The sequence below is a fragment of the Balearica regulorum genome, chromosome 6 (assembly GCF_011004875.1).
Source record: "Balearica regulorum gibbericeps isolate bBalReg1 chromosome 6, bBalReg1.pri, whole genome shotgun sequence".
Lineage (NCBI taxonomy): Eukaryota > Metazoa > Chordata > Aves > Gruiformes > Gruidae > Balearica > Balearica regulorum.
The window spans coordinates 9,237,656-9,258,271 of record NC_046189.1 but is presented as its reverse complement, the minus strand read 5'-3'; the positions used below and the strand labels follow the sequence as shown (position 1 = coordinate 9,258,271).

General features: G+C 36.7%; 1 protein-coding gene across 2 annotated transcripts in view; it reads right to left on the bottom strand.

The window, feature by feature from the left end:
- GLS (glutaminase) overlaps positions 1 to 20,616 on the bottom strand; it is a 64,413-nt gene that overhangs the window by 15,955 nt on the left and 27,842 nt on the right. The window contains exons 8-15 of one of the 2 annotated variants that reach the window (XM_075756196.1): positions 19,044 to 19,076; positions 18,711 to 18,769; positions 17,503 to 17,569; positions 16,898 to 16,948; positions 14,292 to 14,468; positions 13,022 to 13,153; positions 11,249 to 11,341; positions 7,143 to 10,380 (exon numbers count right to left, since the gene is read on the bottom strand). In XM_075756196.1, coding sequence (XP_075612311.1) covers positions 10,234 to 10,380; positions 11,249 to 11,341; positions 13,022 to 13,153; positions 14,292 to 14,468; positions 16,898 to 16,948; positions 17,503 to 17,569; positions 18,711 to 18,769; positions 19,044 to 19,076 — 759 coding nt within the window. In that variant the 3' untranslated portion in view covers positions 7,143 to 10,233. Of the gene's footprint in view, positions 1 to 7,142; positions 10,381 to 11,248; positions 11,342 to 13,021; positions 13,154 to 14,291; positions 14,469 to 16,897; positions 16,949 to 17,502; positions 17,570 to 18,710; positions 18,770 to 19,043; positions 19,077 to 20,616 lie in introns of those variants that run through there. The other variant, XM_075756195.1, reaches the window with a different exon arrangement.

Genomic DNA, 20,616 nt, shown 5'->3' with positions numbered 1-20,616 from the left:
CAAGCTCTTCCAGGAGTTTAAAAAAAAATCCTTTATTACATACGGAAAAAAGCAAGAGTCGTAGATAGGACTGAGCTCAGTTCTACAACTAATTCAGCCACTGCATGCTCAGAGATTATTGAACTTCTTTTTGCTAATTTTTAAATGGTGAGATTTAGCATCTTGCAAATGAAATTTTAAATACTACATATTTCCAATATACTTTGTGAATCTGTAAGTAATAGTCTAGTTCATACTATGTTTGGTTTTGCTCAGGTGCCTGAAAGACAGTAACAAGGGAACCGGTTAAACTGTCCTTGAAGATGGCAAGCTACGAAAGCAGAGACCGTATTTCATGATGACAAACACCGTGAATTTGCAATGACTTATTATTTACAGTTCTGGCTATTGATTAATTCTAAAGTATTAGTAAACTGATTCTGTTTAAACTACAGATAAGGCTATTTAATTAAAATGAATTAAGAGTTAAATCATTAAACAAAATATTTACTAGATTAAGTGAAACACCTACTTACCTTCAGTAACTGAGATCCTTTCAGAAAGACCATGCCCATTCCACTCCTGAGATGCATAAAACCCACGGGGTGAGCCCAGACTGTCTTGGCCAGCCACGTTTCTCCACTCCCACCCCTGCCTCCTCAGTGGATGCAGAAGAATCACTCCTCCACCACCACCGACTCCAGAACTTGAGCTCCAGAGATGGAGAGTGGGTCACGCAAACGGCAGTTTAGTTGAATCCCTGCCTCTCCCCCCGAACCAGGGCATTCAAAACCATTTTTATCTAGACAAGAGTACGTAGTATCATAAGAACATCCAGGGTGCATGGATGGGGCAGTTTCTCCTTTCCTGTACCATCACCGGGGCAGGGACTGCTCAGCAAGACAGTGGGACACGTTGTAGGAGGAGCAGTGCATCATCGGTTGTGTCTTTCCCCTTCTAGCAGATAAAGCCAGCACTAAAGATGGACTGGTTCAAGGGGCAGGCAGAAAAAAGAACACACAAGTCAGAGCTCAAGATTCAGAGACATCGACTTCATCAGTATTAGATTACAAGATCCCAGGAGCAGAAACCTCTCTACTTGGAAGACAAAAGGCCTCAAGATTCCCTTATACACAACTATGGTACCCAATATTAAGAACAGGTACTAGGATGGACACAGCCAATATTGTTCTGTCATAGATACCCCTGAACAACACACAGATGATCCTAAAATTTTCAGCACTGGACACCTTTAGTAACTAATGCTGAAGCTTCACCAAAGCTTAGATGATGATGATGTAGTGACATGTGTGCTTGGACAAATCAATGAGTCTGGTAGAGAAGTAGCTGATCCCAAGTGCCACTCACTAAATTACTTACATATAAAGTCTTATGCTCTGCTTCATACCCATCACCTTTGTTTTGAGGATGATTATGTTGATTTCAAAAGGTAAGAATACTGGGAAGAGGAGAGAAACCCGAATACCAAACTTGCCCTGAACAGACTACAGTGAGCATGGGGATGCTTGGTTCCACCTGCTGTTTCTCATTTCTTCTAGTATCAATGAATTAACAGACTTTTTATTTTTGGAGACAACAGAATTAAGCATATCACTGACAAAACTCAAAAAATGTGAAGTAAAAAAATTAATCATCTTTAACTAGACTTAAGACCTAAAGTTCACTGATTCCACATACTGACAGGGTCTTTAAAAAAACAACCCCTTTCACGGACATTCATAAATGCATAAATCATGACAGCAAGCAGAAATTTTGGAAAGTCTAATAAGGAAAACCAAATTGGAATAACTATAATGAATCAGACAATTCCAGAGAACTGCGACTTAACAAGAGGGAGTAACAGAAAAATCTGACTTGACTCCTGTCCTGATAAGAGATGTTACTGCTGTGTTGTTTGCCATAAGAGGAATGACAAAGGAGTAGTAGGTAGACAAATTACCCCAACACAAAGTTTACTAGACCAAGTAAAACACTTAAGGCATAGGGATGCATAAAGACTTTTACCCTTCAAGTCAGAAGATGAAGACCAGGCAAATTTTCAGTTTGAGGTGGTATGTGTTTGCCATCAGTATTTTGAATGGAAATACTTGAATCTTGCTGTTCAAATCAAAGTTATGTGGAGAAAAATGAAATACCTTCTCAAAGGTTTTAACTGCCTCTGCTGCCATTAAAGTATTTCAGCATTTCTTAGCAGCAATGAAATAATGTTTGGCCAGTAAATGATGACTGTAAATTCCAAAATAGTAAAGTAGCAATTCTTGCAGAAAACTATTGCAGGAATCTTAGGGTCAGCATCACCTCATAATACAGATTTTGGTATTCCTGCTCAGTTCTTTCATAGACTAAACCCTGCAAACACTTCTGCAACAAAAAGCATGCAGAACATATACAGAAATCTTAACAAGAGGAATGAACACTGACCAGCTGACCCTGGATGCAGGAAAAAAAAACAAGAGCCTTTGAAGTAGTGGATACAGACATTACTAACACTGCAAGATTTGGGACCAAAGGGCTGGGATCAATGATAGTCACACGGATAAAGCAGAATGCTGATGGGCGCTTTAGTGACACTAGCTGTATTAAGCAGACAGGACAAAAGAACGTCTGCCTTTTCAAGGACCTGTTGACTACCGCAGATATCCACACAACTGAGTAACGCTCCCGCTTTCCCAGTACAGCGATGCTCCCACTTTCCAGGTTGTAGGTACTTTGCAATGTAGAGATGACAGTTTACTCTTAACTGCAGGACTCAGAGCAGGAATTATTCCCAAAATAAAGGGGGATGTTCTCCAAAGATATTTACCAAAACTTTACAAGCAAGAGACTGCCTATAACCTTTTCTGTCGAAAGCAGAATAGAGGAAATTGTACCAGAAATTTGCACTCTACTCTGTTGGGAGGATTATTTCTAAACTATTAGGAACAAGTTTCTAGAAACCTTCTTCTAATTTTTAGACCGTATATTTGTACCTGCTTTTCTTGCATCAGAAATATTAGCTTACACAGATCTTCTGCCTCCATGGTTTTAGCTCCAAACCCTGAGAACAGTCATATTATTCCCCAACCACCTTTGATACATGGGGCACAACGTACTCAGCTGGTTTAGCCTCTTCTCCATTTCCTCAATCACAATTCTTAATCCTGTTCTGCAACGGTATGGGGGGTTTGTTTGGGGGTTTTTTTGTTGTTTTGTGGGGGTTTTTTAAAAAAAAACAAACATGTTTGATCAGAACAGCTTATTCTCAGATCGCAATTACATTTTAATTAGTTGTCTTGAAACAATTACAGGTTGGAGAAGTTTAAGACAAGTCCTTTCAAAGAAGCGTGAAATACACTTACCAGACAGAAAGCCAAAGCTACACATATAACCAAAACCAGGTCTACCAGTCAAAAAAAAAAAAAATTGATATTGAATGAGTAATTCCTGAACAAACAATAAAGTTGCCTGCCTCAAGGAAAAAGCTGGGCTGGTGAATGACATCAACAGGAAGCAAGCAACATTATCTCTTCCTATCACTCCACTTGTGTTCTCAGTTCATTGTTTTGATAATAAGTGCTCTGATCACAAGGGGTCCTAACAGTAACATGCTGTCCCCGGCAAATAACATACTGCTACATTTGCATTTAGCAGCTTTAATAGAAAAATGAAGGGAATACCAAGTTTTGAAATCCTTAAATCACTTTCATTTCAATGATACAATTAAAAAAAATTAGGATCCAGTAGGAAAATATAGCAGGAGGTGAAAATGTTAGTTACTGCTGATCAAAAGGCATTTTTACCTACACCACTTCTAGGACTCCCTAAAGACCAACAGATTTCCACATGATGGTAAGCTCATCACGTACAGTGAAAAGACAGGAGTCACCATCACAGGCTGCAGAAAGGGAAAACTTCCACTGAAGGTTAGGAAAGAATTCCTCACAATGGAAGTGATAAAGCTACTGCGACAGGTTACCCAGTGAGGTTACAGCTACCAACGTCCCTGCAGGTTTTCAGCACTTGACTGACAAAGTCCCTGAGCAACATGATCTAACTGATGTTAGATCCTGCTTTAAGCAGGAGGTCGGACTAGACGATCTCCAGAGATCCCTTCCAAGCTCTAAGACCTTATGGTTTCATTCTTAGGTTCCTTACAGTCACTAGAATCTCCTGCACTTCATACGAACGGCTTATGATGATCACACCCAGCTAAGTAAAAATGACCTGATTTAAGAAAAGATGCAGTATGAAGATAAGTTTCCAGTTCACATTGTGCACAAGAATTCTGTAATAACATATGAATGCTTCAAATTCTGTATACCAGCTGTTTGGCAACTCAAGTGAAAAGCCTACTTAACAATAGCACTTAGCCATTAAAGAACCTTCCAAAGAAAATAGCAGGTATTTTTTGACTGTATTATTAAAACAATTACTTCAAATTTTTAGAATATTCAACAATGTAAAAATAAGAATAAAATTTCAGCAACTTCACTGAAAAATCATGATGCCGAACAGATTAACAGAAGTGCAAATACAAGGGGGAAAAAAGAGAGTCAGACTTTATTCCAAGTCTGACCAAATAACAACGAAATTAACATATAGTGATCTTTAACAGAAGCACTACCAACTGCCCATAATTCACAAAATAATAGTGCTACTTAACAGGAAAAGATCTGCTGTAACTGATCAGATAAAGGCATCAGAGGAAATCTGGAAAGTAGATATGTGGAAGCCAGCTTTTACCTTGTGCAAGCATAACTGGTATCAGGAAAGCATGCGGACGACGCTGCAGAAAGCACCAGCTCAGTGCCAGCTTGGTCAAAATCAGAGCAGAGCAGCAGCTAAAACAGGAAGCGTTACCTTAGAGCAGATACGCTCCCCCGCATGCCCACTGCGTACATGAAATACATGAAAGTACGGCTGGCTGGAACATTTTTGAGTTTAGAAAAGCGTTCTGAAATTCTTTCCTTTTCCCCTTATCCTTCCTTCAACCCTGTTTCCCCATCAGCTTTAGTGCTGAGGTGCCAAAGTCTCTATTATTCTCCCAATGTGCAAACATGTCTGTCTTTCTCTTTTTAAAAATCTTCATGGTCCAGCTAACTCTAACACCCTTACTATAGGTCACGCATCCGTGGCAGCTTCATTACCTACATTAAATTCTGTTTAAACTACTTTAAACTAAACCAGTTTAAACCAACAAAAAAAACCCAACCAAAAACTTGCCACCACCACACACAGGCTAAAGACTCTCGTAAGGTTGCTTTAGTTAAACTGCAGTTTGAGATGCAACCATTACAGAAGGCCTGCTACACACAAAAGAAGTGCACGTGCATTTTCAGATGCACCTGAACGATGTGCAGAGCTGTGCTGCCCTCAGGTCTTGCAAAAACTTCTAAATGCTAAGTGTTCAAGTGGTATCAAAAGTCTGCATAAAGCATTATTAGACATCGATAATAAAATTAACTTCTACCTGCATGAAAACCAAAAGGAAACAGGGTGTTTCTATTTTGCACACAATATTCTCTAGAAAGAACAAACGGCAAGTCAGAAACCACACTTGATTCCAAGTAGGTAGCTTAATAATTTAGACTGCAACAAACCATTCAACATACCAGGACATAAATCCCTGAAGGCAAATGGGAGCGTGCATGGCCCATCCTTTAAAAGCGTGTCATTACGCAGACTACTTAGTCATGCGTTTTCTAGACAGGACAAGTGTGGAACAGACAAGATACTAGCATCATAAAAAAAAAAAATAGGAGTTAAGTTTTAGTTAGATTTCTACCTGATTTAAAGCCTCTTGCCATCCCTACAACTACTAGGGACATTTGTGACATTCAAATTCCTCAGAGACTCTGCACTGAAGATAAATTATTAGGCGTATTTAGTCATCCTAATAAGAACTCCACTGAAAAAAGTCTATTCTTCTTTCACGGGAGTAACTGCTCTGAATTCCCATCAGAAAACTACAGAAATATTTAAACAAAATTAAAAAATAAATTAGTAAAACCTCCCAAACAATGCTTAGGATACTAAAACATTATACAGAAATTATGAAGCTCCTAATTAACTACTTTGCTCACAGCTAACTACTGTGCATCAATGACATGTATGTATCAAGACCAAGAGGAATATTAGGCATGAAAACCCAACATACTCTCTATCCCCCCTCCCACCCACCCTCTTCTGACTCCATTGCCTTTTTATTCACCTGCCCACCCACTGGTCTTTTGACACAAATGCACAATGAAAACCAAGATGTAAGAGCCAAAGTAATTCTACAGTAAATCACCCGTGGTTCTCTCTCTGTATCTACAACTCTTCTGCCTTTCCTCGTCTTTATGACTTCCAGAAAATCAACTTTTTTGATATGCGGTATGTACAATGAACACAGAGCTAATTTTAAAAATGTAGTACAAGTAACTGCAGTTTATAAACCTATCTACAGAAAAACTAAATTAATAATTATGGCCATCCTCAGTATGGGCATGTCTGTAGTGACAAAATCTTGCCTCAGAATCATCACATTATAAATACATTTACTATTTAGTATCTCAAATGTTCACAGGGCAAAAAAAGCAAGCCTGTGGGAAAAAAAAAAAAAAAAAAAAAGGGCAAGTGCTTTGCCAGAAACCCAGATTCAACAAATCGTTGCTCAGACCCCACTGTTGCTACTACAGGGATGTGGTTTTTGGACCACCTTCCTTGCTGTGTGTGATTTAGTACAAGCTGTATTTTTCACTTCATACTGCTCAGGACCAACAGTTACTACCCTGGCACTGGCGCCATTAACCACATATTTTCCAAGTGCCTGAATGAATATCTTCAAACCACACAAACACACCGTGACGATAATAACCTACTGCACCATGACATTTTTATTAGACAAGCCATGGTGAGAAAGTTTTGCTACTTTGATCTTTGCTGTCAACTTTCCGAGATAACAGTTCCAAGTGAAAAAAAAATTAATTGATTATTGTACAAAATGTTAAAGAAATCTTAGGAAGGTTTTCAATGACTGATTTAACTAAATCTGCTTACTCCACCTACTTTTCGAGAACTTTTGTCTTTTTTAGAACGGAGCACTCACTATCTCACTTCAGTCTCAAAAATGTGTTTGAACAAATCGGTTCTCCATTGAGAGAAAAAAAATACAATAAAAATCAGCTTAAAATAAATTTATTAAACAATACAAAATTAAGCATGCCGGAAACCGAGATACATAAATAACATACAATGCAAATGAAAAATGGAAAATGAGACAGGTAACTTAACAACTGAGCCAAAAAGTACAACACAAATGCTAAAATAAAATTTTAAAAAGCATTTACATTTCTAATGAAATGTTAATGATGCTGACAAAGAAAAACAAACAAACAGCTAAAATGCTTGAATATCAAGAATTGCTATTACTGTAGCACAGGTGAACACTAAAACCGTTGCAGACTTCGAATGTTCAATGCCTAGCCTCTCTCACCGCATTCTTGCGGACCCGCTCGCCGCACACAGCGCCGGCATGGCTAAGCGGCGGTGGCAGACCTAACTATGGTCCCAGCTGCTGTGCACCCTGCCACGGCCAAGGGCCAAGGGCCATCTGCAGACGTGGCAGGCCACAACGAGAAACTGCGAGTGGAGGCAAGTTACCGAATCATTGGTCCAAAGGAGTCTCCTCCTAACTAGAGGCTGGCTTAAATTCTGAGACAGGCTTCCAAAGCATATATTACAGAACTGTAATATATATATCTAAAGTAAAGATTGTGTAAGCTGTACCCTAAATATTCTTATTATGCATATTAAAGATCTCCTAGTTTCCTTAATTTCCTATTGACCATGCAGGACTTGCCTCTACCATAACTTTTGTATGTAACTGACAAATATAAATACGGTAAAGATTTTTATTTTCAAGTTGAAACCCAGATGGAACAATTTTCCATCTTCAACCACGTTTTTAGAATTAGCTTGAAATAGTACTAAAAATCAGAAAATAAAGTGTGTAGATTTAATAAGCAAATCCTGCATCATACATTTTCCTTTTCTAATTAAATCAGTAATTTAACCAGCAACACGTCATCACTGTAAATACTATTCATTAGCAGCACAGACAAATTACGTTCCCTCTTGCAACTGAGGGTATTTCAGGTAAAGACATGTTGTTTTGCAGGATCTGAATACTTGTTATGTCTTGGCAACTACTAGTTTACCGTAAAATCCTCCAACAGGTGAGACATTTTCACATTCATGACTTTGCCTTTACTTATTTTACTTTATTTTCAAGATAAGCACTGACAAATCTTATCGATAGTGATAAGACTATAAAACAGCTATTATTCAGCAATTCATGACTGACGTTTAGTACTGACATCTGCACCACAGATTTACCTCTTCATCCCAGTAGGACTTCGAATTCACTGAAAATTGATGTTCTGTATTGTTTTGTTTAAATGTTTTAATCCTAGGCTTCAAAGACAGGAAGCCCATCTTTTTACAATACGCTGCTAGATGAAGATTATTCAGGGTTTAGAGCTTATTTCAAATGTTTATGCAAAACTAACAATACCTAAACAGAGTAATTAGAACAGCTTGCTTTCTCAGAGAACGTCAGCTTTTGCTTTATGCATCTCCCTTAATTCACAAACATCCAGATGGGACAAAAAGGGGCAGGAAAAACCTAACTCTCCCCTTATGCAAAACTTGTCTGAGTCCAGTTTGGAGTTTTAGATAAACTAAAAGGAGAGGGACTGGGGGAGGGAGAAGTGGTGGAGGTGTTACTAAGGAATTATCTGTCATTGTCTCTTAAAACACTCAACCGGCTAATACCATTTATCATTGTTTGGACAAGTTTTCAACAGTTTTATAAACAGGATTCTGCATTATGTGTACCAGGGGTGGGATATATCTGCAAGCTTTTAAAGGGGAAAACTTTATAAAAATAGAGAATAATTTTCTTAAGATTTTTAGCATCATTAAGAATCTAATAGCTACAACTATCAAGAATTTAGCAAGTCTGTGCCCTCTGTCCAGCATCGCCTATGAGCCTATTTGAAGTTTACATACACCATTTCAAGAGACACTCTGCTCAAGATACTCAAAATTATCAAATTAGCAGATGAACAGATGCAGTTGCCTGTTGAAGAATGCAAGTCCTGTTTCTTAGCAAGCTGACAGAGGTGCAAACTCGCTATCATTTTAAAAAGTAGCAATTAATGATATCTTTTTACAAATTTGCTCATGTGTAAGTAAACAAAACCTCTGATCTTATATATGAACATGCACACACACTAGCAGTTGAAAAATAAGTTAATTGTAAACACTTTTAATAATATCTACCTATCTGCTTTGCTCTGAATATACTTCCTGCTCACGACTCGGTTACCACTCTAAACCCAAGATTGCTTACATTCCTCTCCAGGGTGGAGCACAGCAGTGTTAGTAAGGCAGGCTTCCGAGTCATAACTACCGCCTGGCAGTGCAAGCAGCTAGCAAGACACTCAAAATAGTCTGGTAAGAAATCTTTCTGTTGCATTAGTTAACTTGCAGACAAGGCAGGGTTTTTTCCCCCCCTTCTCCCAGTCCTCCCCAGCCATTTTTTCCTCTTTTTATGTAAATGTTAGCATTAATAATTATTAAAGGTCTCATCAAAAAATATATATATAATCTTCACTAGCATGGCATATCCAAAGGATCCATTTCTATTCAAAGCAATTTGAAAGCTATAAAAAAAAAAAGAGGATACAATAATAACATGACTCAGAACCTATTTCCACTTAATAGATAATTATTTAGAGATTCATGAATTTGCTGTATTTTGCTGACACTATTGTACTTTATATTTTCATTAAAATTCTTCTATCTTTACATGCGGACCCTGATAAGAGGACACATCATAAGTTCTTGCTTAGCTCTGAAAGTTAGTTTACTTAAAATTCTCAGATATAAACAAAAATAAACAGATATACACAAAAGTGGTATATCTTTGAAAACATTCAGATTTACTTTTTTTTTTTTAAAAAAAAGTAAATATGTTTTAAGTACCTACAAAAGTTAGTTAACAGTTTTGGTTTTGTTTGCATGTGCTTCCCCGCCCAACCCCTCTCCTCTTGAACTTTGACAGTCTTTTTTGGTATAGCATACAGAATTTATACAAAATGTATATATAAAATGAAACACCAGGCAAACAATATTCAAATCAAAGTTAAATCTAGAGATGCTTGAGAGTTTTAAATGAAGAATTTAATGAAACTAGAACCCATTCGTTTAGTTTTGCTCTCCCCGACCTTCCATTCTATACACTACGGTTCTGGAGATGTCCTCGTTTGATTCAGGTGACACTTTTTTCCATACTGTTTCTTTTAAAGCAAGTTCTTGCTGGAGATTCTCATAGTCCATTGGTCCAAAGGAATGCTAGTTGTTCAAGCAACATACATTATTTATTAGTGTGTTTGAAGGAAAAAAATCCATACTTGCAGTCAATGCTATCAGACTCAAGTTTTTCACCTCTTCACATAAATTGTTATTTTCACTTTTCCAGTTATTACAAAAAAAAAAAAAAAACAACCACAAATTCCAAACTGGGTATTTTTTAAGACATATACATGCAAACAGAAGCACTTGAAAAATCATTCTACTGTATCTTCTCCTATTGAAATCTTCATGCCTTAGTTAAAACATTAATGGTAATAAAAGCAAAGAGGTTTTCCTTATCTCAAGCACCCTCACGCTTCTATCTTTTGTACATGTAGCTGGAGCGGATTCAGTTCATTCAGTTCATTCCCAGAGATCGCTTATACCACTTCCTTAGTAACAGGCACTTGCCTACAGCGTGTAACACCTGAATTCACTGCCTGTGCAACTCTCAGCAAGACGTGGTCTCAGAGATACCACTGTGGAATAGTGCTGAACACACATCTCATGCACTGCAGCACAGAACAGAAAGGCTAAGCCTTTGACCAGCTGGTCAAATCTTTAATAAAGGCAACCAGAACAGTAAAACTTTTTGCAGCTTTTATCAGATACCATATACTTACTCTAGCACGGGAGATGAACTGCATGAAACGGAGTTACAAATCTAATATGAAACTCTACTACACAAACCCCTGTGATAGTGTAGCCCACCCAGGTAAGTGTCCACTACTAACACAAACTAACTAGTTTATCTGAAAGCTTTGATGCAATACATGTCATTGAGCAGTTTTGCATTTAGAGAAGAACCTTCCGTATTTCTTCTAATGTCCACAAGCAATACTCACTGAACACACACATATTAACTTACCCGCTGATCACCACCTTCTCTGCGAGGATCAAGCTTTTTTGCAAAGTGTCTCAAATTATCGTAGTTATGGAAATTGCACAAAGAAACCAGATCCTGCAAATATCAGAAAACCATACATTATTATTTCCATGTGATAGTCAAATGCATATACTAATACTACCATTTGTGTTTTACATCATATCCTAGTAACTTAAACCAGTCATAAGAGAAGCTTATTTAATAAATTAGTACTAATCTCTGTAAGGCCTTTTGAACATAACACAATGATACGATTAAGTTCTAACACCACCTTTAAACTCCTTTTTAAAGAAAGACAAAACAGGTAGCAATTTACAAAATATGTATTTTAATATATTTCTCCTCCAGCTGTACTAAATACTTCAGGAACAGGAAGAATAGTCTGGGCTAGTCTAGTACATAAAGCTTTTAAATTCAGTCAAAAGGATAAAACAAGGAGACGTGTGATGTGATTGTAAGTCCATTTGAATTACAACGTGAAATTTTGTAATTACGGAACTTTGCTATGCTGTTGTATTTTTACAAGTGAATGTTACATCAGGTTACTTGTATGCCATGATGATCGGTCAGTTTTTAGGTCTCATTATAACACAGAATAAATGCAGTAAATCCTTCACCTACCTACTGTTCTATGATTTTGTATTTAAATTATCAAGTACAAGACTATTTCATATGAACTATTTTAAAGCATTTAAACTAGAATTAGTTAACTCCTAGTGCTCTTAATTTGCAACTGTACAGATGTTAGATAAATAGAAGTATGAAAAGTTTTAACTGCTGCTCATCCACACGATCTAAACCCTTGAATACTGTAAATTCCATGCTGTTGTCAATAACCCTAGGAACTGAAGTCTGTCCAAACTAGTACCACTGCTGCAGCTTAACTGTTATCACTACTTTAAAACAACAACAACCACACAGAAAACCAACAAGAAAAAGCCTGGTTATGCCTTCAACTTCCAATGCATTACCAATAATCCTAGATTTCCTACAGGGCTCTAGATAGCCTACTATTCTCTTTTTTGAGCCTTTTTTCCCTCCCATTTATAATTACTTAATCAGTATTACAAGGTGGTTTTGGGGAGAAAAGAGTGGTTTTTTACATTCTCCTCTCCCACAAAACATCTTTATTACTTGTTACAAAGTACCCTACGAAAATCTCTCCTCCTTCTAATTCTGCTATCAACAGACTGTCCACAGCCCTTTCTATAGCAAGAGACAGAACCAGGAAGAGCTTGCCCAACAACAAGGTCTGATGTATGAAGATATTTATGTCAAATTATTCACAAAAGTCTGTTTAAAAATATAGCCGAACAGCAATATTTCATGAGAATCTTTTTCCTTCATTGCAATGAAATAAGAGTTGCATTTCCAAAGTTTTGAAAATTGTTTACTTTATGACTGGAGAGGAAAAGAAGCTATAAATAAAGCTCCATAGTTTCTAACACAGCATACAGAAGACCAGCTCTTTCATTACTTCATGAAGTGTTCCTTTTCCAATCTTTTTCACAATAAGTTTCTCCAGTGATTTTGGCATTGTATTTTCTAAATGCTTACTGAATTAGCGTTATTTATTACTAAAACGCAAACATATCTTCTTGGCCTTGGATCAGATGAATCTTGCTAAGTATAGAAGAGTAATGAATCACTATTTAATTCAGTTAGATCTCAGCTATACTAACTGAAGCTCAGTAAACATCAGCTGCAAAAAGAAAGAAAAAAAAAACCCACCACGCTAAAGACAATGCTGCTTACATGACAAAAGTGAATTCCTTTAACACTGTTGCCCATCTTGTCCAAAGGAGGTGACCAGCACATCAAGCCCATGACATTAGGAACAACCAGAAGAATCCCACCAGCAACTCCAGACTTTGCAGGAAGACCAACCTATAGAATAATTAGACAATTAGTCCTCTGCAAACATTCTTCACTATTGTAACACAATGCATTAGCATTTTCGTGAATATTATTATGCAGCATTTATAAGACATAGGTCTGGAAAGTAATTTAAGCTGGGAAAGCATTACTACTTGCCTCTTTTTATATAGACAATAACCTGAAGCACAGCTCGTAGCAATCCAAGGTACACGATCATAAAGTTATTTGCTCTCAGTAACAAAGAGTGTCAGTAACACAGTGAAAAAGGTAAGTCAAATCTATTATAAAATGTAATTATGACTAAGCAGTAGTGTACAAGTGTATCTGTCACGAACAGTTTGCAACAAGGAAGTAGTACAAAGCTATATACATTAAAAACTTTGATTGGAAAGGTTAAAAAAACCACTAAGAAAACAGAAGAGTCTGTCCATAAAGCCATCCAATATCCTACTTATCTACAATCTGGATAAAGGTATTGCTTTTTTCCTATAGGAACTAACATGTCACATATCCCTGTAGCTCAGTAAGCTAATAACTTTTAGGTCACACAAAGCATCATAATCAATTTTACTTGTATGCAATAAGGAAAAACTAAAGACATTCAAAACAAAATGCCGAACACACAAATAAGGTGCAGTACCTCTCTAAATACTTACATGTAAGAAATGTACTGCTGGAAAATGGAAGCATAGTACATATGCTGTGTGTGACAGCCGCTTTTAGAACACACGAGAACAATTTATGAAACAGCCCGAGTCGGTGAAGAAAAAGCAACCGTCTGCAAAGGCTTTCTGCTATCCTTTTCTCCCACACAGCAGGATTTCTTGAGTTACGCTGTTGCCAGTTACATCTGCATCAATCACTTGTTTCTCTCATGAAGAGCCTCTCTTAAAGGATAGTATTTAACACGAAAAGGACTCCCAAATGTGAAGTGGCAGAGAATAAAAAGTACTATAATGTATGGTGTACTAGACATGCCATGAATTCTAGGTGGAATTTTCCCATACGGTTTGTTCAAATTCTAAACAATTAATGTAACACCCCCCTCCTCACCCCAGAAGCCAGCCAGCCAGCCCTGGAACATGGAAAACAATCGCACAGACCAACCTTCCTGGTCAGCTACGATTAATATCTGAAAACTACTTACATGGAAGGCAAACTGCCCTGAGAAGTCGTACATGCCACAGGAATGCATTAAGCTCAAGGTGTTCCGGACTGCTTCAGGACTCAGTACTCTTTCACCAGTGATTGGGCAAAAGCCACCGTTAGCCAGAGTTGCTGCCATCACGCTTGCCGACTCGCATGTCACTTCTATTGAGCAAAGCTTATGAAAAAGAAATTGAGACTATAAGAACTGATACTTCTAGCACAGCAAGGCCAACTATAGCAGGATCAACGATATGTCTCTATAGAAATAACATTTCATAAAATAACCTGTAGCATAACATTTATTACAGGCGACGCTAGTAGCGTCAACTAATACGGTCTGAATCTTCCAACTATAAAGATCCCAGCAACAGTGTTTGTAAGCCCTCTTAATAGTTTGGGATAGTATTTTACATGGGTTAGTGCCTCCGCCTGATTCCTCCCCCCACCCCCCCTTACGTTCCATTGAGAGGAAGAGGTCTGGAAAACAATCTTGGTATTTTGCATCTGCTTAAATGGAAAAGCCACAGAATGACTGGGGTTTTTTCAATTTGAGTTTGTTTTGTGTGGCTTTTTTTTAAGCCTTAGAAGACCACACACATTTATTAAAAGTACATTTTAAAGCTGCAAACTCTAGCACATGCAAGTCTTAATGCCAGCACTTCCTGCTGATGCAGCCTTATTTCACCTTTCTCTCATATATGCTTTTTGATATATTAATGATACGACCACACCATAGTTTCTCCCAGGATCCCTGCTTCAGTACAGACTATACATACTTTGGTGACACATCAGGAAATGTGATATGATGCCATCACCTGATGTTGCCTCATTTCTGCAGAAACCAAAAGATAAGCTGGTTTCAACCTGAAACTGAAATGCTACTCTGAAAAGTAAACAAACTAGTGCTTGTATTCTTGCTTTTGCCAAACAGTATTACATGATACTTCATGAAGTTACCTAAGCCAAGTTTGCATGAGTAGTTACTACCTGGAATTCTTATTTTCCGGGTGCCAAACTCAATACATCCTAGTCCAATCAACTGGAGTTGCAAATCAAGAGATTGTCAGAGACGCATCTAAAATGGCAACTGTGTTTTAAACATATGAAGTATTACATAATATCACCTACTTTGAAAAAAAGTGTTTCTAGGTTCTCTCACTTTAAGCACCTGCGTTTTGTACCTCGGTTCTCTAAAATGAGAATAATCCATCCTGACTTTACAGACACAATAGGAAAATAAGTTCATTCCTGTTCAGAAAGTTCCGATTACACAAAGGAGAAGCATTACAGAAAACGCAAAGAAAAGAAATAACTAGCCTTTTAAGTAGAATCTGAGCAGAGTGGTGGAAAGTAAGTGTTGTACAGTAAGAAGAAGAGAAAAACAGAATTGCCGCTCATGTATGAGCTGCCCTTTTTCTGAGTATGGAGTGAAAAGGGCATTTTGCAAGGGGAAGAAAGAATGACACACAGTTATGAAATCAGAGATCACAACGCATGAAAATGAGGCCAAATTAAAATACATCAGAAAAGTTAGGTTTGGCACTTCTTAACTTATGACTAGCTTTGCACTCAGAAGCATATCAGGACTTGAGGCAGTGGGATAGGAAGCATTTAAAAAGCATGTTTAAACAGTAAATTCAAATAAATTATCAGGTTTGTTCTGTAACAGAAGTTCAGAGAAGACTATTAGTTTGTACCTAGTTTCCACCTCAAGAAGAGGTCAACTAAGGCTAATCACATATACCTTACTTCATCAACAGTCAACTCCATTTAAGATTGGAGCAGGTGCATCCCAATACAAAAAACTCAGATAAAATTTGCATTTAAAAAAATACTGTTTATAATTTGCATGAGTGAGAGCATGTCTCATGACTCAAAAGCAGATTCATTCTGAGAACTAAACTCTGGAATTTTTTTTTTTAAACTATCCCAGACAGACTGAATCAGTAACACAATTTGAACTGCCTCTTGAGAACTACATGCAGCAGAGCTGAGAGTTGTGAATGTTTTAACATTGGGAAATCCTTACTGAGGAAATACCTCACATTTGCCAAGTTCTTATTTTGTGACAGTTGCAAATAACTTGCTGAAAGTAAAAAAGAAAAAAAAATGGGGGAGGAGAGATTATACATGACTAGATTCTTCGTGTTACTCATAAGCATTGAACTAAAGAAGAGGGAGGAGATATTAATATTATTTCATTTATAACACTACCCTTGAGCTTCCAACAGAGCATGCATATACTACTGTAGTTACACATAGAGTTTAAAGTATTTCACAGTACAATATAGAGCAGCAACCCAAAGAAGGAGAAATATTTTGTCAAACTCATTGAAGTCATACAAAACATTTTAAGCTTCTAACTACTAGTGCTTTAAAGACTATTGCTAGTTTGAATTAGCAATAAAGACACCTAAGTATATCACCTAAACAAAAGCAAATCTGGATACATCAAATGTACATTGCTCACTTCCAGAGTTTAACAGAAGCTGACAAGTTTAACTCTAAGCCATTAAAGTCTTCATATCTATGAACAAATCAGCTTCTACTGCTTATAATAGTAATTTTAAGTCTATAATGAGTCTCAATTTTGAAGTCAGTTACCTGAAAATAGAAGTCTAGTATAGCAACCATATCCGTGCCTTCAGGAAAGCACTGAGGAAGAAAAATAAAGAGAGTCTTTAGGTAAAATTATGATTTTTTTTTAAGTATTGCTTTTAGAGAGACATAAATTAAGCTATATTCCTGTCAGCATATTAACATTAGGCTGATTTAAAATCAAGTATGTACTTATATATAACAAGTAGAAATCTTAAATCACGTCAGATATTTTAAAATAACACAGTGCAGTGAGGTCAATAAGCTAGGTATTAAAATATTTTTCAGTAGAGCTTTCAACATCTTTAAATCAGCAAACTTCAAAATGCATCTAGGAGTTTTATAAAGTCATCTGTACAGCACAGGTTATGCATTTTACAACAGATAAAACAAATTATCATGGCTATGATACAGAAAAAATATTACAGGTGTTCTATTAGAATAAGTATCACACTTTCTAAATGACAGCATTTTGAGTAACAGTATGAAAACATATACAGTATTAGAATAATTTATGCCATACTGTACATTAAATAAATTAAAAATCTTCACAGACTATGAAAAAATCCCACCACACAGTCTTCAAAATACAATTAACAAAAGAGATCAACCTTTTTTTCTTTCAAGTAATAGCCGATCGCAAAGTTTCTATCTCCACTCTCTCTTTCGGACTGGAACCTTAAAAAAAAAAATTTAAAAAAATAAAAACGAGACAAGACAACACATCAAACAAACAAAAAAACCAACTGCTGAACTTCAGAGACGCATAACGCAATTCAGTAAAACTGCATGTAAAGGATACGTTACTTCTGAACACAAACATTCTACGAATGGGACAGAAGTTGCCATAGAAGCTCACCCCAGTACACCCAGTTGGATGGAGTGAGTTAGCTTTGACATCCAAATACACATGGTACTGGCTGCCTACGCATACATAAGCTGACTTGGAGATAAGGCAAAGAAGTGCAAGACCCTGCTCTTAGAAGGGTTTCTAAGAAGGCCATAGTGGCATGAACCATCCCACAGGGAGCTGTAGTGAAAGGGTCATTCACTGACAACACTGACCAAACCAGAGAAGAATCCACGGATCAAGTTGCGGATCAAACAGCAACCAGCCCGATGGCTGCACTGTTTATTGTGATGATTAAGTTCAGGATGAAACCTAAAGGAGGAACCTGTATGGGTACAAGGGTAGGTAATTCTCACCTGTCGGTTCCTTCCACAGTAAACACTTTTACATTACCAAAGCTCAGAAAAACACTAGTTATCTCATTCTGCTTCTCTGCACGTGCATGCCAATGAGCAACCTGGAAGCAACTCTGCTATATGGCATCTTTAGGATTTTCCCAGTGCTGCCTCAAAAAGCTCTCAGGACTTTTGGAATGCTATACATTGAGTTAAGGCGGGGGGGGGGGAATTGTTTTAGAAGAGAATTTAAATATGCAAAGTGAAAAAGCATGAAGAGTCCTAAGTGTATAAAGTATGCTATCTAAACATTTGATATGCAGCCATCAACATGCAGAGTTTAAGATAAAAGTTGCACTTACAGCTCTCACTGTCATAGCGCCAACAGAGCACTAAGACAGAATAATGACATTTCAAAGAGGTAACCGACACTTTTATGTGAGATTTAGCCACACTGATGTCAGACATGCACAACTTCAGTTCCTGCAAATTTTAAGCCAAAGACAGCCTCAAATATTAGGAATGAAATGATGGGTTTAATGCAAATAACTGAACTTTGCCATAAACTCAGTATGTCAACTATCAGTTGAGGCATTTTCCACCTCACTTCATTAAGTAAATAAAAAATACTTACGTAGCATTACTGAATCCAACATACTCATTACCAGCCATTTTATTCATGAATTGCATCACCTGTTGGAGACAGAGAGGAGGGGGAGAAAAGCATGCTAACATTTTTGGACATCAAAAAGTTGTAACTGATGAACTTTCAATCCAGCCTTACTCTAAACCTTGTAACATAATTTTACAAATGCAATCCAAATCACTAAATGTTTAAACAACCAAGTACAGATAAAAATACAAAACATTTGAAATTACTAAAATTTCACTTGCAATTCCCTTGCCATCTTGAGACTTTTACCACTGAATTTAAGTTTAGAAAAGGAATGTTATAACATTAACTTACGTAGTCAAATTTTTCTGCATTATTTGCTCCTTGCTGCAAGAAAAGAAAAAATAATTTACAAAAATTGTTAACGTAAGAAAGAAGTTAGTTCACTTAACAGTATTAGGATTTTTAATGCTTATAACTAAGGTATGAGGCTAATTAAGAACAAGGTACTACAATCATTTCGTATATTAATAAAAAAATTAAAGTGTTAGATAAGTAAATCTTTCATTATAATTTAAATTAAATAATCCTATAAGACTTATCAAACACCTGTATGTTGGAAATGAATTTAAACTGAAAAAGGTATGCTTTATTTTAAGTGCTCTCTATTCAACTTTACGTGCTTGGCATAAGTAAACGTAGTAGATAAGTAAAAAATACTAAAGTAACTACAATCAGGATAATTATAATGAAAACACTAACTTTTTATAGATTAGTAACCCAAAGGTATTCTTATATTACCAACAGAGCTGAGCATAAGAAAGTTCAGGCTACTGAAGTTAAAATATTTCCATGGCTAACGCCCATGCTAAGAATTTAGAATGAAGACTTAAAATAAAGTGTTACCCCTTACTATGAAAAGCATTGTATTTAATAAAAAAAAAACTGATTTGATTAATATCTGATTAATGTCCTACCTATTAAAAATTAAATATTTAGAAAAATGGAATTTCACATTGTAGAGTACATAATTCTGCTAACAATGCAAGGAGAAATCTAAATCCAACTTAACAAGGATGCTAGTGAAACTTAAATCTTAGGGTTGGTTGGTTTGGTTTTTTGGGGAGGACGAGGGGTGTTATTTTGGGGCTTCTTCCCTCCCTCCCCCCATTTAAGAACATTCTCAAATTTAGTAGCTGCCAGTTAAAGATGCTTTAATTCTTTATAGGTCTCTGACAGGTGACCTTTCACAAATTCCTATAGCAAGATGTTGAAAGAGGGGTGGGAAGTAAAAAATAGCACATGGTCTACTGGGAGTTTTTAATTTTTTGAAGTAGCCAAGTAGTATTTTTTTGAAGGAAGTTTAAAAAACCAATGGCATCAAATACACAAGTGGAAACAATGTATTTGGAGAAGATATTTTTATAAATAATTTTAGTATTAAAGATACTACATTTAAATAACAGAATTCAGTTTAACATATCTCAAGCAATTCAAGACACTACTTGCACGGTGTTTAGTAAGGGAATGGGGAAGGAAGTGGAAAAAACTGAAGCTTTATATCAACCAGTATTTTACTTAATGAAATGCGTAAAGCCAGTCTCATTTCCCACTCTGTATGTGGATTAGGGTGTTGCAGATAATCTCTGAAGCCCATGCATCAGCTCGTCTACAAGAGGATGTGCAGTCATACACGTACGATCACTAGCTGAAAGGAACACCACACTCTTTTGTCAAAATTATGCGCCAGTGGTTATTCTTATGCTTAAAGGCTAATAACCTTACTATTAGAGGCAATAATCTCTAGGCTAATTTGCAATAAGATAAAAAAAATCATGACACATTTCATCAAAATGTTCCTGTATAATATACCAGAACACAAGTCTTAAAAATTTAACTCCAAATCTGTTCAATGAAAAATAATTAA